The sequence below is a fragment of the Camelus bactrianus genome, chromosome 6, assembly GCF_048773025.1.
Source record: "Camelus bactrianus isolate YW-2024 breed Bactrian camel chromosome 6, ASM4877302v1, whole genome shotgun sequence".
Taxonomy (NCBI): Eukaryota; Metazoa; Chordata; class Mammalia; order Artiodactyla; family Camelidae; genus Camelus; species Camelus bactrianus.
Genome location: NC_133544.1, coordinates 57,177,330 through 57,194,819, shown reverse-complemented (window position 1 = coordinate 57,194,819; position 17,490 = coordinate 57,177,330). Strand labels below are relative to the sequence as shown.

General features: G+C 38.0%; 2 protein-coding genes and 1 pseudogene across 10 annotated transcripts in view; 1 reads left to right on the top strand and 2 right to left on the bottom strand.

The window, feature by feature from the left end:
• STRN3 (striatin 3) overlaps window positions 1–7,509 on the bottom strand; it is an 88,294-nt gene extending 80,785 nt beyond the window's left edge. Inside the window, exon 1 of one of the 3 annotated variants that reach the window (XM_010963015.2) lies at window positions 6,998–7,509. In XM_010963015.2, the coding sequence (XP_010961317.2) occupies window positions 6,998–7,279 (282 nt within the window). In that variant the 5' untranslated portion in view covers window positions 7,280–7,509. The remainder of the gene's footprint in view (window positions 1–6,997) is intronic. The other 2 variants (XM_045522657.2, XM_045522658.2) reach the window with 2 other exon arrangements.
• The window catches only part of AP4S1 (adaptor related protein complex 4 subunit sigma 1), a 38,795-nt gene continuing 27,697 nt past the window's right edge, over window positions 6,393–17,490 (top strand). For 2 of the 7 annotated variants that reach the window (XM_074365693.1, XM_010963016.3), the window contains exon 1: window positions 6,606–6,880. The gene's annotated coding sequence lies outside the window, so the exon portion shown is untranslated. Of the gene's footprint in view, window positions 6,497–6,579; window positions 6,881–17,490 lie in introns of those variants that run through there. The other 5 variants (XM_045522662.2, XM_074365692.1, XM_074365691.1 and 2 more) reach the window with 5 other exon arrangements.
• On the bottom strand, window positions 12,781–16,604 carry LOC123619141 (small nuclear ribonucleoprotein G pseudogene; annotated as a pseudogene).

The following is a 17,490-nucleotide window of genomic DNA, read 5'->3' as shown; positions in this document are numbered from 1 at the left end:
TAGAGTATTATTCAGCCATAATAAGGAATAAAGTACTGTTACATGCTACAACATGGATGAACCCTGAAAACAGTATCTTAAGTGAAAGAGCCAGTCACCAAAAGCCACACATTATATGATTTCATTTATATGAACTGTCCAGAATATGCAAACCCAGACATAGAAAGATTATTCTTTCTATCAGAGAAGAAAGTAGTGGTTGCCAAGGAATAGGGGGAATTGAGACTAACTGCTAATAGGTTAAACAGGGTTCCTCTGTAAGTGATGAAAATGTTTTGAGATTAGACACTGATGATGACTACCCAACATAATATACTAAAAACCACAGAAATGTACAGTTAACCCTCTGTTTCCACAGGTTCTGCATCCATGGATTCAACCGACCATGCATTAAAAATATATGGAAAAAAAATTCCAGAAAGTTCCAAAAAGCAAAACTTGAATTTGCATGTGCTGCCAACTATCTATATAGCATTTACATTATATTTACAAGTATTTACATTGTATTAGGTATTATAAGTAATCTAGAGATGATTTAAAGTATATGGAAGAATGTGAATAGGTTACATGCAAATACTACTCCATTTTATATAAGGGACTTAAGTATTCAGGGATTTTGGTACGGGAGAGGGTCGACATCCTGGAACCAATCCTCCCACGGATGCTGAGGGACAACTGTACACTTTAAAGGGGTGAATTCTATGCTATGTGAATTATATCTCAATTTCTTAACTTTTTTAAAAAACCAAGGGTGGTCCTAATGGATAAATATTCCTACGTACATCAACAGATGCTAACATCAGGAAAGACAACCACAGTGTGCCTTCCCATGAAAGACCTCTTCACCACCTGTGCAGTAGTCTTGCCTCTCCACCCCAAAAGAGATAATAAACCAATTTAAATCAAGCCCCTAGATTCAACTAACCAAATTATAGGAGAAGCAAACAGGACAACAGAACACATTAAACTATACTACAGGAAAGCACTAAGCAAAACAAAGACTTTGCAAACCTTTATAGGACCAAAGACCTTATTTCATCAATAAAAAAGTGGCAAGGAAAAGGAAAGAAAGATGGAGAGGGTTCTAATTACAATGTGCTATTAGGATCCTGATTCAAACATTCAAAGATAACTGATAAAATTAGAAATTTGAACAATGAATATTTGATAATAACTAAGAAATTGTCCATTTGTCTTAATAATTTGGTATACAACCACAAAGCTGTCTTTTAAAGCCCTTATCATTTTAGATATATACTGTTAAGAAAGGGGCATGGATGAGGGAAACCATCACATTATTCCAGAGAATTCAGGCAGGAGGAGCATCAGAAACTAAAACAGTGGTAGTAAAGAAATGAAAAGCACAGCTTAAATCAGGGTTATTTCCTTAGGTCAATAGTTAGGCGTCAGGGACATTCTAGGCCAAAAAAATTTCTGTTTTTTTAACTAGAGGTTATTCCTCTATTCTTATAATATATATTATATATGCAAAGGAGACTATAATCCCCCCAAATTAGTAATCACTGAATGAAAACATATTTTAGGATACTGAGGCTATCTATATTAGATAGCCCTTTGAATCACTACAGTCCAGTTCACACTTCCAACAAAGTTCTTTCCTGCTTCGCAACTTCTAATGCTCTTCTTTTCAACTGGAATACCTATGGTTAGGTAATCATACTTCAGATCTAGAAGTATACTTACCTGCCTCAGGGACTTTATAAAAATTAAATGAGCTAATATATGCATTAAGAACTTAAAACAATTCTTGGCATATATAAACTGCTCAATAATTGCTTAGCTATTTATCTGATAGCTCACTATCTACATAGGTTTCCCATTACCATTTATTTTCTCAGCATCCTTTTAATTTCTAATATATCATATTTTATTATTTCTAGAGTACAAGCTCCTCCAAGGCAAGGTGGTTGTTTCATACATCTTTTATATACCCAGTATTTATATACTTAGCACAAAGTAACAGTCAAATATATTCACTGAATAATTACACTAGAATTAATAAAACTCAAAGACAACATATTTAGAAGGATCCACTAATCTCTTTAGCATCTACTGATGAGAAGGATGATGATAAATACTAACAATAACAGGGAATAAAGGAGAACGAGCAAATTAAGTGTGTTTTGTGGGGAGAAACAGCAGACATTTGAAATGAACTGAAAAGTGGATGTACTGAATTTGAAGCAGAAAAGTTAAACAGGAAGTTAGAAATATGTCTGAGATATGTGGAAGTCAAAGATATAGCAGTGACTAAGAACGTGGCCTCTAGAGGCAGCCTGCCCAGGTTTAAGTCCCAGCTGGGCTACTCCTAGTTAAATGATCTTGGACAGATTACTTAACCTCTGAACCTCGTTATTCTAGTGTTTTAAAAACAAGCAAACAAACACATTCAACAACAAAAGAAATCAATCATGCCAAACTAATTTTTTTTTAAATAATTTTTTTTGGATTAAAGGACTAAATATTGAAGCACTGGAATAACACTTAGCAAACAATTAACACTGTGTATGAAATATACAGTGAAAACAAGAGAACTAGAACTCCAAGTAACAATAACTAAGAACAAAGGAAAGGAAACATATGAAGAAAAACGGTAAGTTGACCAAAGGAAAAATAAGGAATTATAGAGTGGAGGCCAAAGAAAAGAATTTTGGGGAAGAAATTGTCAATAGTGTTAGTTAAGTGCACATGCTCTGTAACGCCTCAAGATTTGGCAATTTGAAGGTCAACCACCAAGAAAAAAAAATTTCTACAAAGTGTTCGGATAGGTGTAAGGAGAGAGAAGGGCAAAAAAAAGCAGACTATACAGCAGGATTAAGGGGTAAATGGAGAAGAGAAATCCAAATTAGTGGTCCCTAAATTATGTTTTCAAGAACTTCAAAAAGAAACAGGGAGAATATGACATAAGACTATAGACTCAAATTAAAAAATTTACTCTACAGTCACCATGATATAAAATAGGAAAACTGCATAACAGCAAAAGTTACAAAGGCTAAAACTCTCAGGATAAAAGGAATAACTTTATGAAAAAACTCTATACTGTTCTTATTTTTTGTAATTTCATAGTAGGTTTATAAAAATCTTGTAACAGAAAAGGAACCAGGATTTCCAAATCAGTATTCTAGACTACCCTGACATAAAAGATTATAAGGAAAACAGTTAAAGTTGTTTCCCATAAAGAACTATATTCAATATCCTGTGGTAACCTATAAAGAAAAAGAATATGAAAACAAACATATGTATATGTACGACTGAAACATTATGCCATACACCAGAAATTGACACAACACTGTAAACTGACTATACTTCAATAAAAGGAATGCAAATTAAAAAAAGGTTCCCCCCATTAAAAATGAAGAAATCAACTTACGTCTCAGAGAAGTATCTTATAAACTTATCTTTAGGTGGCAATATCTGTCACATTATGACAGATCTATATGCCAGAGTGTGCAAAACACAAACACTAATTAAAAGTTAATATTTGTTGGAGACTTAGAAGTTTTGGGATACAAACTACAGGACTGTATTTTCTTGTTTTTTGGTTGTTTTGGGGGGGTAATTAGGTTTATTTATGTATTTATGTATTTATTCATTTATTTTAATGGAGGTACTGGGGATTGAACCCAGGACCTCATGCATGCTAAGCAAGCACTCTATCACTGAGTTATACCCTCCCCTACGTCATATTTTCTATATATTACCTATACTGTATTTTTATAGTTGGCAAACAAGCATTTTGTATATACATAAGTGCATTTATTAAATATTTACTACAGAAAAAAAATTAAAGCACATATTCTCAATATACCTAAACTACACCTGGCACATCATGGAGGCTCAATAAAACTTTTTGGAAATGTACTGACGTAGCGTATGCCACAAAATGGTAGACAAAGAATTACAAGTCAGATTCCATTTCTACAAAAAAAAAATGCCAAGATGGCAATACAACACAATGGTTTCAAGAGTGGTAGTAAGATTATAGGCTTTGGATTCAGACAAACCTTGGGTTCAAATCTCAGCTGCAATACTTTATAGCTAGCAGAGTTATTTAATCTGTTTAAGTGTCTCCTCATCTGTAAAAGAGGGATGATACCCACCTCATAAGGTTGTATGGCTGATGAAATGGTAGTTACAATTTTTAAATAATGTAAATTGCCCAAATCCCACAAATAGTCCATTTTTTTTTTCCAAGTCCTAGACCAAATCAACCCAAATGTCTTGAGGATGAGGCAGAGGCCTGCACATTTTTAATAGTTTTACAAGTAATTACGACTAGCACTCTCATTTAGGAATCACTGTCCTAGAGCCTTATTAACAAAGCTTTCCCTGAGTCCAAGGTAAGGAACTATCATAAAGATAAAACAGCTTTAAGACACGACCTTCTGGTTTAGTTCCAAGTTTCTAAGAAAGATCTTTACCCAAAATTTCTTTAACAGAGAAGAGAACCAAACTGCAAAGTTCCTATTTAAAATCCTTTCCAAAGCCAGGAAAAATATAATTCCACATTGAAATTTTACATCAAAGTAAGGTATACCTTAGCCTCTTTGTATTCATTACTAAATAATTTTAATACTGAATACTTCAAATGTATGTATAGATGCACAGTGTACCCAAGGCTGTATACAATAATGATATTCCAGTTCTTTTATGTTATCTTTCTTAAAAATAAATTTAAGTTTATAGTTTAAATCCATTCATGCTTCACTCAAATCCCCCAATAAACTTTTTATCCAACACATACATTTTAAAATGTGTACCTCACAAGCATTCTTACTGAAGACTGAAGGCACCAAAAGCAAATTCAGTATTCCACAAGCAAACCTGAAACCCTATTAATTCTCCTAATAAAACATTTTAGAGAAACATATAGAACAAAAACACACAAACACAATCATGAACATGTCATTCCAAAAGAATCAGTGTGAAATAATTAAAATCTCTGGAAAAAAATGAACAGTAGAACCATAAAACTTCTTCAAAATAAGCATACCAAAAAAAGCTTAGAATGGGTCTATCAGAGTATGCCAATTGCAGGTAAACTGAAAACAAGCAAGAAAATGAATCTTTCTTAAAAGACTCTTGTTATTGCCAAGAAGAAAACTGAAGGGAAATCAAGGGCTAGGGCAGACAATATACACAGACGTCACTTTTGTATAGATTTTACAGATTTAGACACAAGACAGACATGTTTCAACTACTTACAACAGTGAAGCTTATGAATGACTAACTTTTGCTAACTTGAAAAGTGTTTAAATTCAAGCTTTCCTACAACAGTACAAAGGTTATAAACACTGTATCAGGGACTGGTGAAGTCTTATTTAGGTGAGCCTAAGTACCAATGCATTTATAAATGCAATTTTAAAAAATAAGTGCCTCACAGAGAATATTAAGTTTGGATATGGTGTAGTAGAAAGTTATGTACAGAACTCTTATAAATCCCAGATATTCACTTATATATGTAAGTGAAAAGAAACAACAGTTTTGACTTAAGCTTTTTAAAAGTTGTATTTTAAAAAACCCAATAGAATATCAAAGCACAATTCTAAATCACTGAATTGACTAACAGGTGTTAATTTATAATTAATTTTTCAAGACTTGATAAAGTGTCAAAATACATGTTTTCTTACTTTTTAAAAATTTAACTTTACCCCACTTTGTAGAGTCAAATAAAAGTCGACTAGTTCAAAATCAAACTGAAAGAATACATATATATATATTTGTTTGAGGACACCCTTTTTAAGCTAATCCAATCTTCCTTCTTTCAACACTACATTTTCCTAACCATTCACCCTAGGCATATATGACATGTATGTCAGCGAACAATACTACTTACACTCTAAATATATACCAGTTTGAAGAACAGGTGCAGCACTATTTAGATGGAAGCTTTTTTTTCTTCTAAGCCTAAATTTGCCTTGGAAAGGGATTTAAAAATAAACACAAACACCCAAGAGTTGAACAACCTTCTTAAAAAGATGTAGCCATTCAGAATTCCAATACATAAGCCCTTTAACTACCAACACCTTCCAAAAGTTAGGTAAACCAACCTATCACAAGTTTCACCTTAAGATCGAGTCCGGCTCAATTTTGAAGGATCCCGAGGACATTTAACTTTGCTTCCTCTGCGTGAGTTAGTAATATCAGAGAAGTACGTTTTACTTCAAGCTAATATTAAATCTTTTCTTGGTCGTTTCATAAACACAGCACAGATAGTCTGCTTTGGCTTTATATGGGTAAATAAGGGGATGGCGGAGAGGGAAATCTGAGGAAGGGTACTCTAAAAAGAATTCCGTATAGAGAAGCGTTGATGAGTTAGTCACTAAGGAAGAACTCAAAGGCAATCTAAGTGACTAAGGCAGCATCCCAGGTAAGAATGTACTTAGAGTTGGCGATAGGAAATGAAAACTTCACAGGTCAGCCGCAAGCCGTTGTGCTCCGATGCAGCCCTGGAAAGAAGCGTGGCTGTCAAAGAGTAAGGGCTACCAACTCCGGGGGGGGGGGGGGCAGACATGCCAAATCCGAAAGGGGGGTGACCCGGGAAAAGGTGGTAAAATGCCCATCCCAGTCTCTCTCCTCGCGTTGCGCATCTCAAGAGGTACAAACAAGAGCAAGCTCAGGGCCCATCAGCCCCACGCCGGACTCTCCCACAGAGGAACTCGGCCCCAAGCCCCGGAGGCCCCGGCAGGCCGCCTCCGGAGGAGCCCCCGCAGACGCCATACTAAAAGCCAAAATGGCTGCCCCAAGGAAGCCCGCACCGCGCAGCTAGTGAGGGCTGGGTAACAAGCTTCTGCGGGAAAGGGGGAGGGGGACTCTAGGAAGAGCCGTCGCCAGGTACATCGCCCCCCGAGCCTCACAGGTAGGTTCCTCTCGGCCTCCCAAGGCCTCAAGTCCGACTGAGGAGTCCCAGCCCCACCCCCCCGGCGGGGGAACCCCGCCGCAGCAGCCGTCCCGCACACCGACCCCAGCGAGGTACCTGCAGTTCGGCCCGCTCCACCTCCCAGTGCGCCCGTTCCATCTCGAACCGAGCCCACTCGTGCTGGATGTAGTGCAGGATGCCCGGGATAGTGTACTGCTGCGGCCGGGACAGCTCGGGGCCTGCCGCGGGACCCGCTCCCTCGGCGGCCGGAGGACCCCCACCGCTCGCCGCTCCATTCCCCACTGGCGAAAGGCTCATGTTCCCCCCAGGTCCCTGCTGCTGCCGTGGAGGGGCCGCCATCCCCGGGCCGCCACCACCGCCTCCGGCGAGCTCGTCCATTGTGTGTGGGGCCCCGGCCGGGGCGCAGGGCGAGACGCCGACGGCTGGGGGAAGGGCCGGGGAGGGTGGCCCCGCGCTGGCGGCGGGGCGGAGGCCGTCTGGGAGAGGGGCGGGGAGGGGGTCGTTGCTGTATGCCTGCCGTGGGTCAGAACAGGGAGCTGCCGGCTGCCGCCATTACAGTCCCTCCTCCATCTGCCCGTCTCACTCACTCACTTTAGGGAAAGGGGGGGCCGCGGAGGGAGGGGGGAGAGGGGGCAGGGTTGGGGAGGGGATAGACGTAGGGCCGCCGCTCCCGCACAGCATGCCGGGTAGAGAACGCCGGCTGCCGCCGCTCGCCCAGTAGCCAAATAGAGTCCGGCCTCACCCTACGCAGGCGTACTGAGGACGCAGTCAGGGTTGCCGTTAGAGGCGGGGAAGGAACTCCGGCCCCGCCCCTAGGCCCGCCCTCAGACTCGCTCTGGGTGTCTGGCGGAGGGGGCCGGGCCCTGGGCCGCCGACTCCGACCTTAGAAAGTCGGCCTCTGCGTTTCCAGCAAGCCGTTTCCCTCGCTCAGTCAGCCCCTAGCGTCGTTCCCCACCCAAGGGTCTCAGCGGCGAGTCGGCCTTGGGAGCTGGGTTTTAACCTAGCTGATCGCTCTGGCCGGCCGCAGCCGGTCTCGGATTCCTGACGTTTCTTTTGCATTCCTTGCGTGTCTCAGGCAGTCCCAGAGGGTCGGGCCTGTCACTCGCTCTTTTCTCTGGTTTCTTAGCACCAGTCAGTTCTCGGGGCTTTGGGGACATTCCCTTTTGGCAAGTAGCCCAGATCCTTCCGGACGTGGCGACTGATTCCCTGTCTCCGGGCTTTGGTCCCAATTCTGTGCTCCCGGTCGCACGTCACAACTTGTTCCAATTTGCCTCCCTTCTTTCCTATTCTGGGGTGGGTTGTATTTGGGGAATTTGGGAGGGGAGCAGGAGCGATTGTTTTTTTCTGTTGGGAGAAGGGAAGATGAAAAATTTTAGATCTTGGCAGTGAGCAGAGGGAGAAAGAAAACTTTGAAGGAGACTGGTAAGACTAACAATTTGATGTTGTAGAAGTGAATGAGCTCACAAATACTGTCATTTTTAGAAGAATCTTTTGATGGAAGTAGAAAATCAGAGCATTGTGAATACAACTTACAATCATAGATGAATGGCTAAAAATGTTTTCCTGGATTGTTTGAGTGAATATAATATACATGTAAAACACAAATTTAATCTTTATGTACTTAGGTTGCCAGGAAACGTCCTTAATGAACTGGTAAGTTTCTAAATAATAATGTAGCTAATAACCATTTGGTTAAAAAATAGGAAAAGAATAATATTTAACAACATAATAAGGAAGAAAGATTAATTAATTACAGCTATGTAGGAAAATCACATATAAAATTGACTGCATTTGAAATATTTTTCTTCCCTACTACCAATTAAGTTTTCATTATGGAATATATACGACCACTCATAGTGTAGTTTCAGAGAAATTAAGTAGTACATCTTATTTTATCATGTCTGCTTTACTGTTATTACTTAATGGAGAGAGGATTGGACTTGTTACCTGTGCTGCCATGTTTTAGTTATATACGAAATGAGGTCCGAGAGCACAGCATTATTAAGTACTATTTCTCCATTTTATAGCAGCCAGTATACAACCTGCTTATTCAATCCTTTTCCTTTTTGAGGGGCCTTATAGCACATAAAAAATTGAGAAATACTATGGTGCCTCAAGACCAGTATACACCAAGAAGCATTTAGTGAGAGGGTGTGGCTGACCTCCATTACTTTGGCATCAAAAGAAGAGGAACATACACATTTATATATCCCACTGATTTGTCAAGCTTAAGTAAAGACTGGATTTATAATTCTTCTTTTTCTTTCCCACCGAACTTCAAAAAAACAAACTCTCCTCTTCTATTACCGTCATATTAAGTGGCACCACATCCAAGCCTGAGGACTGGCAGTCATTCTAATACCTTTCCTTCACTCAGCTCCCTCCTTCAGTCCTTTTCTCAGTAACATCTTTTATATCTAGTCCATTACCTTCATACATGTCTTAGTTTAAAGCTTCCCACCTCTTCTCTTCCCTGGCCTTCCACTACCACCAATGTCTGAGTCATCTTCGAAAGGCAGATCTAATCCTGTCATTCCCTTCTTAAAATATTTTAGTGATCTCTAGTTTTAGAATAAAACCCAAATTTTAGCATAGCATGTAAATGTCCTTCAAATTCTGGATCTTCCTTATTGCCTAACCTACCATCATTATCATCATGGTAACCCATTCTTCTCTCCAGCTAAACTGTACCATTTTGGGTTCCTCAAATGCAAAATGTTCATTTCATTCCACAAGAATTTAACACATGCTATGTCTCATTGGCTTTCCTTCCCTTCTTTCTTAAAAACTCAGCTCAAGTATTTCTTCCTTCAAGAAGCTTTCTAGATCCCTGAAGTTTTAGACATCCTATCTTAATAGTATTCCATACTTATTTCTTAATACTTGTTACATCATGTCGCATGTCGTCTAAATACGTACTCCTCAGTGACAGTCATACTAAACATTGTGAAAACAAGACCTGCATACAACAGATACTGAAAATCTTTGCTACACTCATTTACTTTTTTTAAAAAATTTTTTGATTGGCTACTATTTTTCAGATTCTCTGTTAGTCCTTGGTGATCCATTGTGAACCAAACAGACATAATTTCTGCCTTCACAGATTTTCCAGTCTAGTTTTAGGCAAATTACTTAGTACCAATCACCCTGACTTCCTCAGTATCTTGTCCAGATCTATCTTAAAGATTTCTCTTGTGCTCCCTCTTTGAAGAGTTCCAATTGAACATGTCTACATTCACTCTAACCATGGTTTTATAAATGTCAACAATGCAATTCTAATTCATATTCTTCCCAGATCACAGTTAGTAATCTGCAGGATTGTAACCTCCTAGAGGGGCAGGACCCATGCCCCTCTTGTTAGGAACTGTACCCTCAGTGTCTGGAACAGTGAGATACTCAATAAATGTTTGATGAATAACTGAAATTCAGACTAGACTAATGTGAATATTTTTCCCTCACCTCAATTTTTTTTTTTACTAGTTTTTGCTACTGTTGTACCAATTATCTTTTGAGGTTCAATGATCAGAACTGTTCTGAGTATTAAAAGTAAAAGACACCAAGAGTTTCTCCTCTGTTGGGAGATTATGTTTTACACTACTGACATTGTGCTTCGTGTACATGATTCTTGAGGACACTCTGCAGTGAGCGCCTAGAATCTTGTCCTCTCTAGGTAATGAGCTTTCCCAGGCTGTATTATCACTTACAACCAACCTAACTGGAATTCCCTCCCTAAACTGTGGCTGAGTCATTTCCTCTCTTCAGTCTCACCTTTGGTCATCTATGTAATGGAGATAATATAAGTCCAAACATCATGAGTTTGAGTAAAGGAATAAATGAAGTAAAAGAAAAAAAACTCACCTTTGAAAACTTCATATTTGTTCTGTCCTTTCAGCAGTCTTGTTCATCCCTCCTCCACTCCCACTGGTTCTCTCAGTTTCAATATACTGCTGATCTTCAATCATCAAAGGAGCAGCAGTTTATATTTATTTATACATGTGTGTGTAAATGCCTATATCTTTACTCAGTTTAGAATTTTAGGAATTTTTCCCATTAGCTAATCTTAGGCACCTCTGTGCTTATTCTATCTGACCAAAAAGGGAACTGTCATACTTCATGTGCATCTATTTTATCAGCAGGCTTTTAAATAAGTCGGAGTAGTTAACACTCAGATACCTTCTTCCCAATTATTGCAATACCTAGTGTACAGAGTGTTTTGACCTTGCCTTTGAGAACAATATGACTTCCTATAATTACTCACCTGAACATCGTTTCATGCCTTACGAATGAAGTACCTGACATCCTTCTAACAAAGAGCTCAAAGGGGTTCACAAACACTAATCATCTTGTTGCATCATCTGAAAAGATTGTGACAAGTATCCTTATCTCCATGAGGAAGAGAGAAAGCTGAGATAAGAGTTCTTGGTCACTTCCGCAACGCTTAGTAGAATAGGAAGTGTTCCTACTCTTACATCAGTGAGTATATATGTTTATTTAGAAACAAGAAATAAAGCTTCCCTTCACAATTCTGCCTCCTACTGTCCTATCAATTGATTCAATATTACTGTCTCTGGCTCCCAAATCATTTGCACTTTTGAAATCATTTTTTAGGTAGTTTTAGGGTGATCCAGTCACTTGGGAATTACATAGTGTTTATATTTATAAATACAGAGAACAAATAAATATTAGAGCCCAGAGAAAGATCTTTGAGAAGAGTTGGCATGTGTTCAAAAACCAAAGAAGCAACTGGATAATGCAGATGGAACAGAAAATGAGGCAGCTTTGACCTGCACCGTGGTTTAGCCTGCATAATAAGATCAGATAGCTACTTCACGTTAAAGTAGTTGCCTGTGGCTAAGAAAATTGTAGAAATACATGGAGGGGTACCTGAACTATTTAAAGAGCATATGGTGTGGAAAGAAAAGGAAAAGGACCTTCACAGATTATAGAAAAATAGGCACCAAAACCTTTAGGAAACTCAGCATGCTACATAAAATTCTAGTCCAAGTTCATTCCTGAACTGTCTCCTGGGTGATATGAGTCAGAAAGCAGTAAGCTGTGATATTACTGTGTAATAACTAACTCATAGAGATGTCAAAATTGAAGGAAAAAAAAAAAAAGATTGCCTGTAGCCAAGCCCCTTCTGAACATTGGCTAAAAGTGAGCTGGGTCTATAAACATGAGAACCAAATGACTGGAAAATGTGACTGAATGGGAAATTGCCAAAACGTTCCTAGGTAATAATTTAACAGTCTTAGAAATGTAGTTTGTCTCCTGTTGGAGCAGCAGGGGAGAATGTTCAGGAGAATGATACCAGACATGGACAAAGACACCTTGCCTGGGAAATCTATGCTAAAGATGGTGTTCTTTTTGCGAAGTGTTTTAAATTTGGCAAAAATTCACAAAAACTTACTTTTTATAGTAACACTTTTAAGATGTTAACCTTCAGCTTTGTCTTTCTATTAATAGACTAATCTAAAGTATATGACAATTACCGCACAAAAAAAGATTAAAGAATTCTTTGGAGCATTTTGAAATACTTCCTATTGCTCCATTTGTTTTACAGGCTTTAATATAGTAATCAGATATTAAAAATTGTGTTGCATATAGACCTTTTTTAACTTTTTATTTTGAATCTCAGTCATGGCAACAATAGGAAAAAAAGCCGAATGAACTGACATTTTCAACAATTATCAAGATTTTGCCCTTCTTATTTCATCTATTCCACTTTCTTTTTGTGTGAGGAATTGTTTTTGACTGTTAAAAAAGTTTAATATGAAAATGTACCCTACTCGATTTTTGTATCATAGTAAAAAGACTCTTTGGAGATGGGACGTGTGGAAGCAACTGATTTCTCTGGTGAACACAGTCTTTGTTTATACTCATTCCGAGGCTTCTAACATGATGATACTATTTCCTTGTATTACTGCCATTCCAGTATTGTTCTGTTACCTGCTAGTTGCCATCTCCACACATGCATCTAGTTTAAGATTCATAAGGGGTCAAAACCCCCAAGATTCTTTGGACTTGTCCAACATCATTTAATTTCCATGATAACTTCTTGTCCATAAATTTTTTTAACTCAGGAGGGTGAGTTGAGCCTTGCTCATGGCATCTACTCGACAAGCTCAAAGATGTTTTGGAATGGAATTTATGGCCTCCCTCAAACTCCCATGGCAGGCCCTGAGAATATTTTGAAGTAAATCCCAGACATCATATTATTTCATTGGTAAATACTTCTCTAAGTATCTTTAACAGATTAGGACTTTTTCTTTTAAATGTACCACAATACCATTATTAAACCTACAAAATTAACAGTAATTCCATTATACAGCCTAATCCCCAGTCCATAGTCATTTTCCCCCAGTTATCTCAAAAAAATTTTTTAAGAGTTGGTGATTTCAAATACTGGTTTGAAATCCAAACAAAATTCACATATTTCCTTTATCTGCTGTATCTTTAGGTCTTTTTAAATTTGTCTTCTCCTCACCCCCACATCATCATGCCATTTATTTGTTGAAAGAGGAGTTTATTTATCTTGTAGAATTTCCTACATTTGGTTGATCACATTTTTATTGTATTATTTAGGATATTCCTTTCTCCTCCATATTGCCTATAAATCAGAAGTTACATCTAGAGGATAGTTTTGATACAGGGTTTTTTTTTGGTGGGTGGAGGTAATTAGGTTTATTTATTTTTAATGGAGGTACTGGGGATTGAACCCAGGACCTCATTCATGTTAAGCGTGAGCTCTACCACTTGAGCTATATACCCTCCCCCCAGATGCAGGTTTTAATATTTGGCAAAAACATTTCTCCACTGGGGATGCAGTGTACTTCCTATTGCATCACACCAGGCAGCACATGATGTCTAGTCTCAGTTTTAGTCCTGTAATGTACTAAACTTGATCAGCCCGATCTAGTTATTGTCAGCCTTAGCTAGTGAGCTAGCAGTCTTTTAATACATAAATTGTGTTTTAGTCTCAACAGTTTTTCCTCAGCTCAGAGTCCTACAAAATAGCTTCCACCAGGGGTTACCAAGCCTTCAGGGCCCTGGATGAGACCTCTCCTCATGGGCAAAAGGGGATCCAGCGAAGCCTCTTCTGAGTGTCTGCTGTGGTACTTAGATTCCCTCCTAGGGTTCCCAATTCAAGGTGGGTGGTTGTGGGGGGAGCTTCCTTTGGATGATGACTTGGTGATTTCTGGGTTCCTTGGCTCTTGTGACTCTTGATGAGACCACATTTTCCAACCTCCTATTCTGCCAGCACAGCTGTGGTTCCCCCATGCTAATTGTTAAGGATAGTTAGTATTCTAGAGTTCCAGGGGATGTTTTTCATTTGGTTTTTGGTAAGGATGTTTCCTGTACAGTTTTGCTTTGTTTTATTTTGCTTTTTTCTGTCCTAGCTGCTCTCACTGTTTTTTTGTGAGGAAATCCTGGGAGCTCCTGAAACTGCTCTGTTACTGTTACCACTCCCTTGCTTGTATGCACTCTTGGCATTTTAAAATTTAAATTGCCTGCTAGTTGACCTAAATCTATTTATCACAGCCCTGCTATTGAAATATTTTATTTGATCTTTACTAAAGTAATTGTGACATTTTTGCTATTTAGAGATTGTGAGATACAAGTGAGTGTAAATTTAAGTGTAAAAATCCTCTGGACAATTGTTGGGCAGGCTCTTCTCTGCCAGCTTTAATCTCCTATTTACATTTTCAGCAAGAGCTGTAATATGTTGCTATACTTTATTGGGAAATACAGAAAAGCAAAAAGTACTCCTGGCAAAGGGCACCACGCAGGCCACCTGAAACCTGATCTGAACAAGAATGATACTAAATTCAGATACATGTCTGCAGGCTTGCCTTGGACAGCATTTGCTGTGTATGTTTTATTTATTGGAAGTAGAAAGGGAGATTAGCTGAACTCACTAAGAGAGGGAGTCAACTGTAAGAATTTTGGAAGTTTAGATCCTATCACAAATGTTAAACACACTGTAGTAAATGTAGTAGTGTGAGCTTTACTGTCCTTGAAGTTTTACATTAACTGATTGAGCCACTTCTCAGGCATTTTAGGCTACATGGTGAGATCAACTAAAAGTAAATCATCTGTTAGAATTGTGCGTTTTGTAATACGCTCAGGGGTCAGTATTGAAACTCCCAAAATATGCGTATTAGCCAGTGAAAGCTTTTGTTCAGAAGGTACACTGGGCAGAATTAGATTTATGATAGTGAACAGGGAGTGAAATTGTACATCTGCTGTCAGATTACAGCCGTCACTGAATTACTGGGGTCTTGAGGCAAACCTGGAGGTAAAGAGCAGTGGGTGAGAGCACAGACACTGGAGCCAGGCTAGCATGATTGGGTCCTTCCTCCCCCATTCTACTTAGTGACCTTTGGCAAGTGACTAAGTTTTCACATCTGTGAAGTTGAGATAACAGTCTCTAACTCATAAAGCTATTATGAGGATTAAATGAATGTAGGTAAAGTGCTCAGAACAGCACCTGGCTATTTGTTAAGCACTATGTAAGTGTTTTCTCTTGCTATTATTTCTCTTCCTGAATTGGTTTATTGGATCATATTAGCGCACCGTATCACAAAGGGTGAATTATGCCTTTTAGGTTATAGCAGTGGAGTTCTTTCATGACCACCATCAAACATCAGGAGCATTAATTACTCATTTGAATTAGAGTTAGTTGTGGCCATGTAACTAAACAAAAAAGGCAGATCCTGTTGGTTGAGTAAACTGATCCCCAGATTGAAGTTTAATACAGAAATTTTTCTGTTTCATTGTTTCTTTTAAAGTGATAATTGGCAAAAATAATTTGTTGTTGGAGCCATAACTTTCTAAGTGATATCCTCAGGACTCAAAAATATTAATATAGCTTTTAATAGTGTTTGATTTTAACTCAGGACACACCTTTTTTAATTAGGAAGATCTTAAATAATAATTTCTATATATAGCTGTAGTTTTATAGTATTATTTTCTTACATATATTTTAGGAAAAAATTCACATAGTTACTGATTTTTCCCCCAGGTAATGTGAGCATTAGAGTAAAAGACTTTATAATGTTGAAGTAAATTAATTGCAGATAAATTATGGAGTGATGGTTTTATAGAAACATTTTTCATAATTTGAGTATTGCACTTAAATTAAATTTATAGTCAACTTTTCTATAGACTTTATAGTTCTACAGACTTTTCTGTAAAGTAAGATTCCTCTGCATCCCAGTGAGGTTTTGTTTATTTCTTCTTTGTTTGACACAAAACTATAGGAGCCATCAGCAACTCAAATTTTACTTCTCAATTTCTTTATTTTAATTTGAATTTAAAATCTGTAACATTGCACATGACCCTGTAAGAGTCACAGGTTGCACTGGAAATCAGATGTCCAACAAGAATGAACAAAACCTAACAAGAAATACAGAAGTTAATTTGATCAAAATCCGGAACATCTTGTTTGAAATGTTTTCAATTTGAGGGGTAACTTGATGCACCATTTTATAGGAATGGGAGCTAGTATATAGTAATCCTCATTCTCTACTTGAATTCCTCCTTATTGACACATTGTAACATCACAATAGCAAGTCCTGGGAAGGTCCCATCCATAAGACCCTTAGATGTCTGATCCCTGCTGCCTCGTCTCTAAAATTAAACTATTGGATATCTTTGTTAATCCAAAACTTTGGTGAAGATTTTTAGCCGCTAAGCACAAATATTTAATTCATATGGCTAACTTTAACTGAACAATTTAGAATAAGATTACCCACCAGAAGTGTTTCTTCACTATTTCTAACCATGTCCACATTTAGTCCAAGTCAACTTTTAATTCCCTATTTTAATGCTATTTTAAATTTCAAAATAAGTTACCCTTGACATTAAAACCAAAAAGAAGGTAATTTTAGAAGAAAATTTTGATTTTGATTTTGAAAGATACCCATTGTTATCTTCATTGTGTGTAGTAATGGGAAGGTTGAGTCCAGTTACTTACCCTAAAGCAGCACAGCTTTTCTACGCTAAGATGACTCGTATGAACTCTAGCGATTAATAGTTTGTATCTTTAAACTGCACACCTCCCACCACCACCAGGTCTGATAATCATCACCTCTCTGGCAAATGACTGATAGACAATCTATTCTCAATCCCTCCACCCTCCACTCTACACACACACACACACACACTCACACATGACTAACGAACAAAAATAAAACAAGTACTTTCAAACAGACAATGTAATGATCTATTTATAGTATATAAATTCCTCATCCTCAGTTTTTGAAATATGACGTTTCTCCCCTGCTTCAATTGTATTGCAGTAAAGACCTTAAAAATTCTTCAATTCACTAATTTAGGATAGAAAGTCTGATACTTGATGTTCATCTCCAAAAATGCAACATCTATACTTTTCAGTAAAACTTCTAACTTGTCTTTGCTTTTATTTATGTATGTGTTTTAAATGGGTATAACGTAATATCTTGTTGTGGTTTTAATTTGCATTTTCCTAAGGATTAATAATGTTGATGTACAAATAACCTTACTTATATGAATTTGTATCATACCTTAAAGCAGAATTTGGTGAGACTTTTTGATCAGTTTACCAA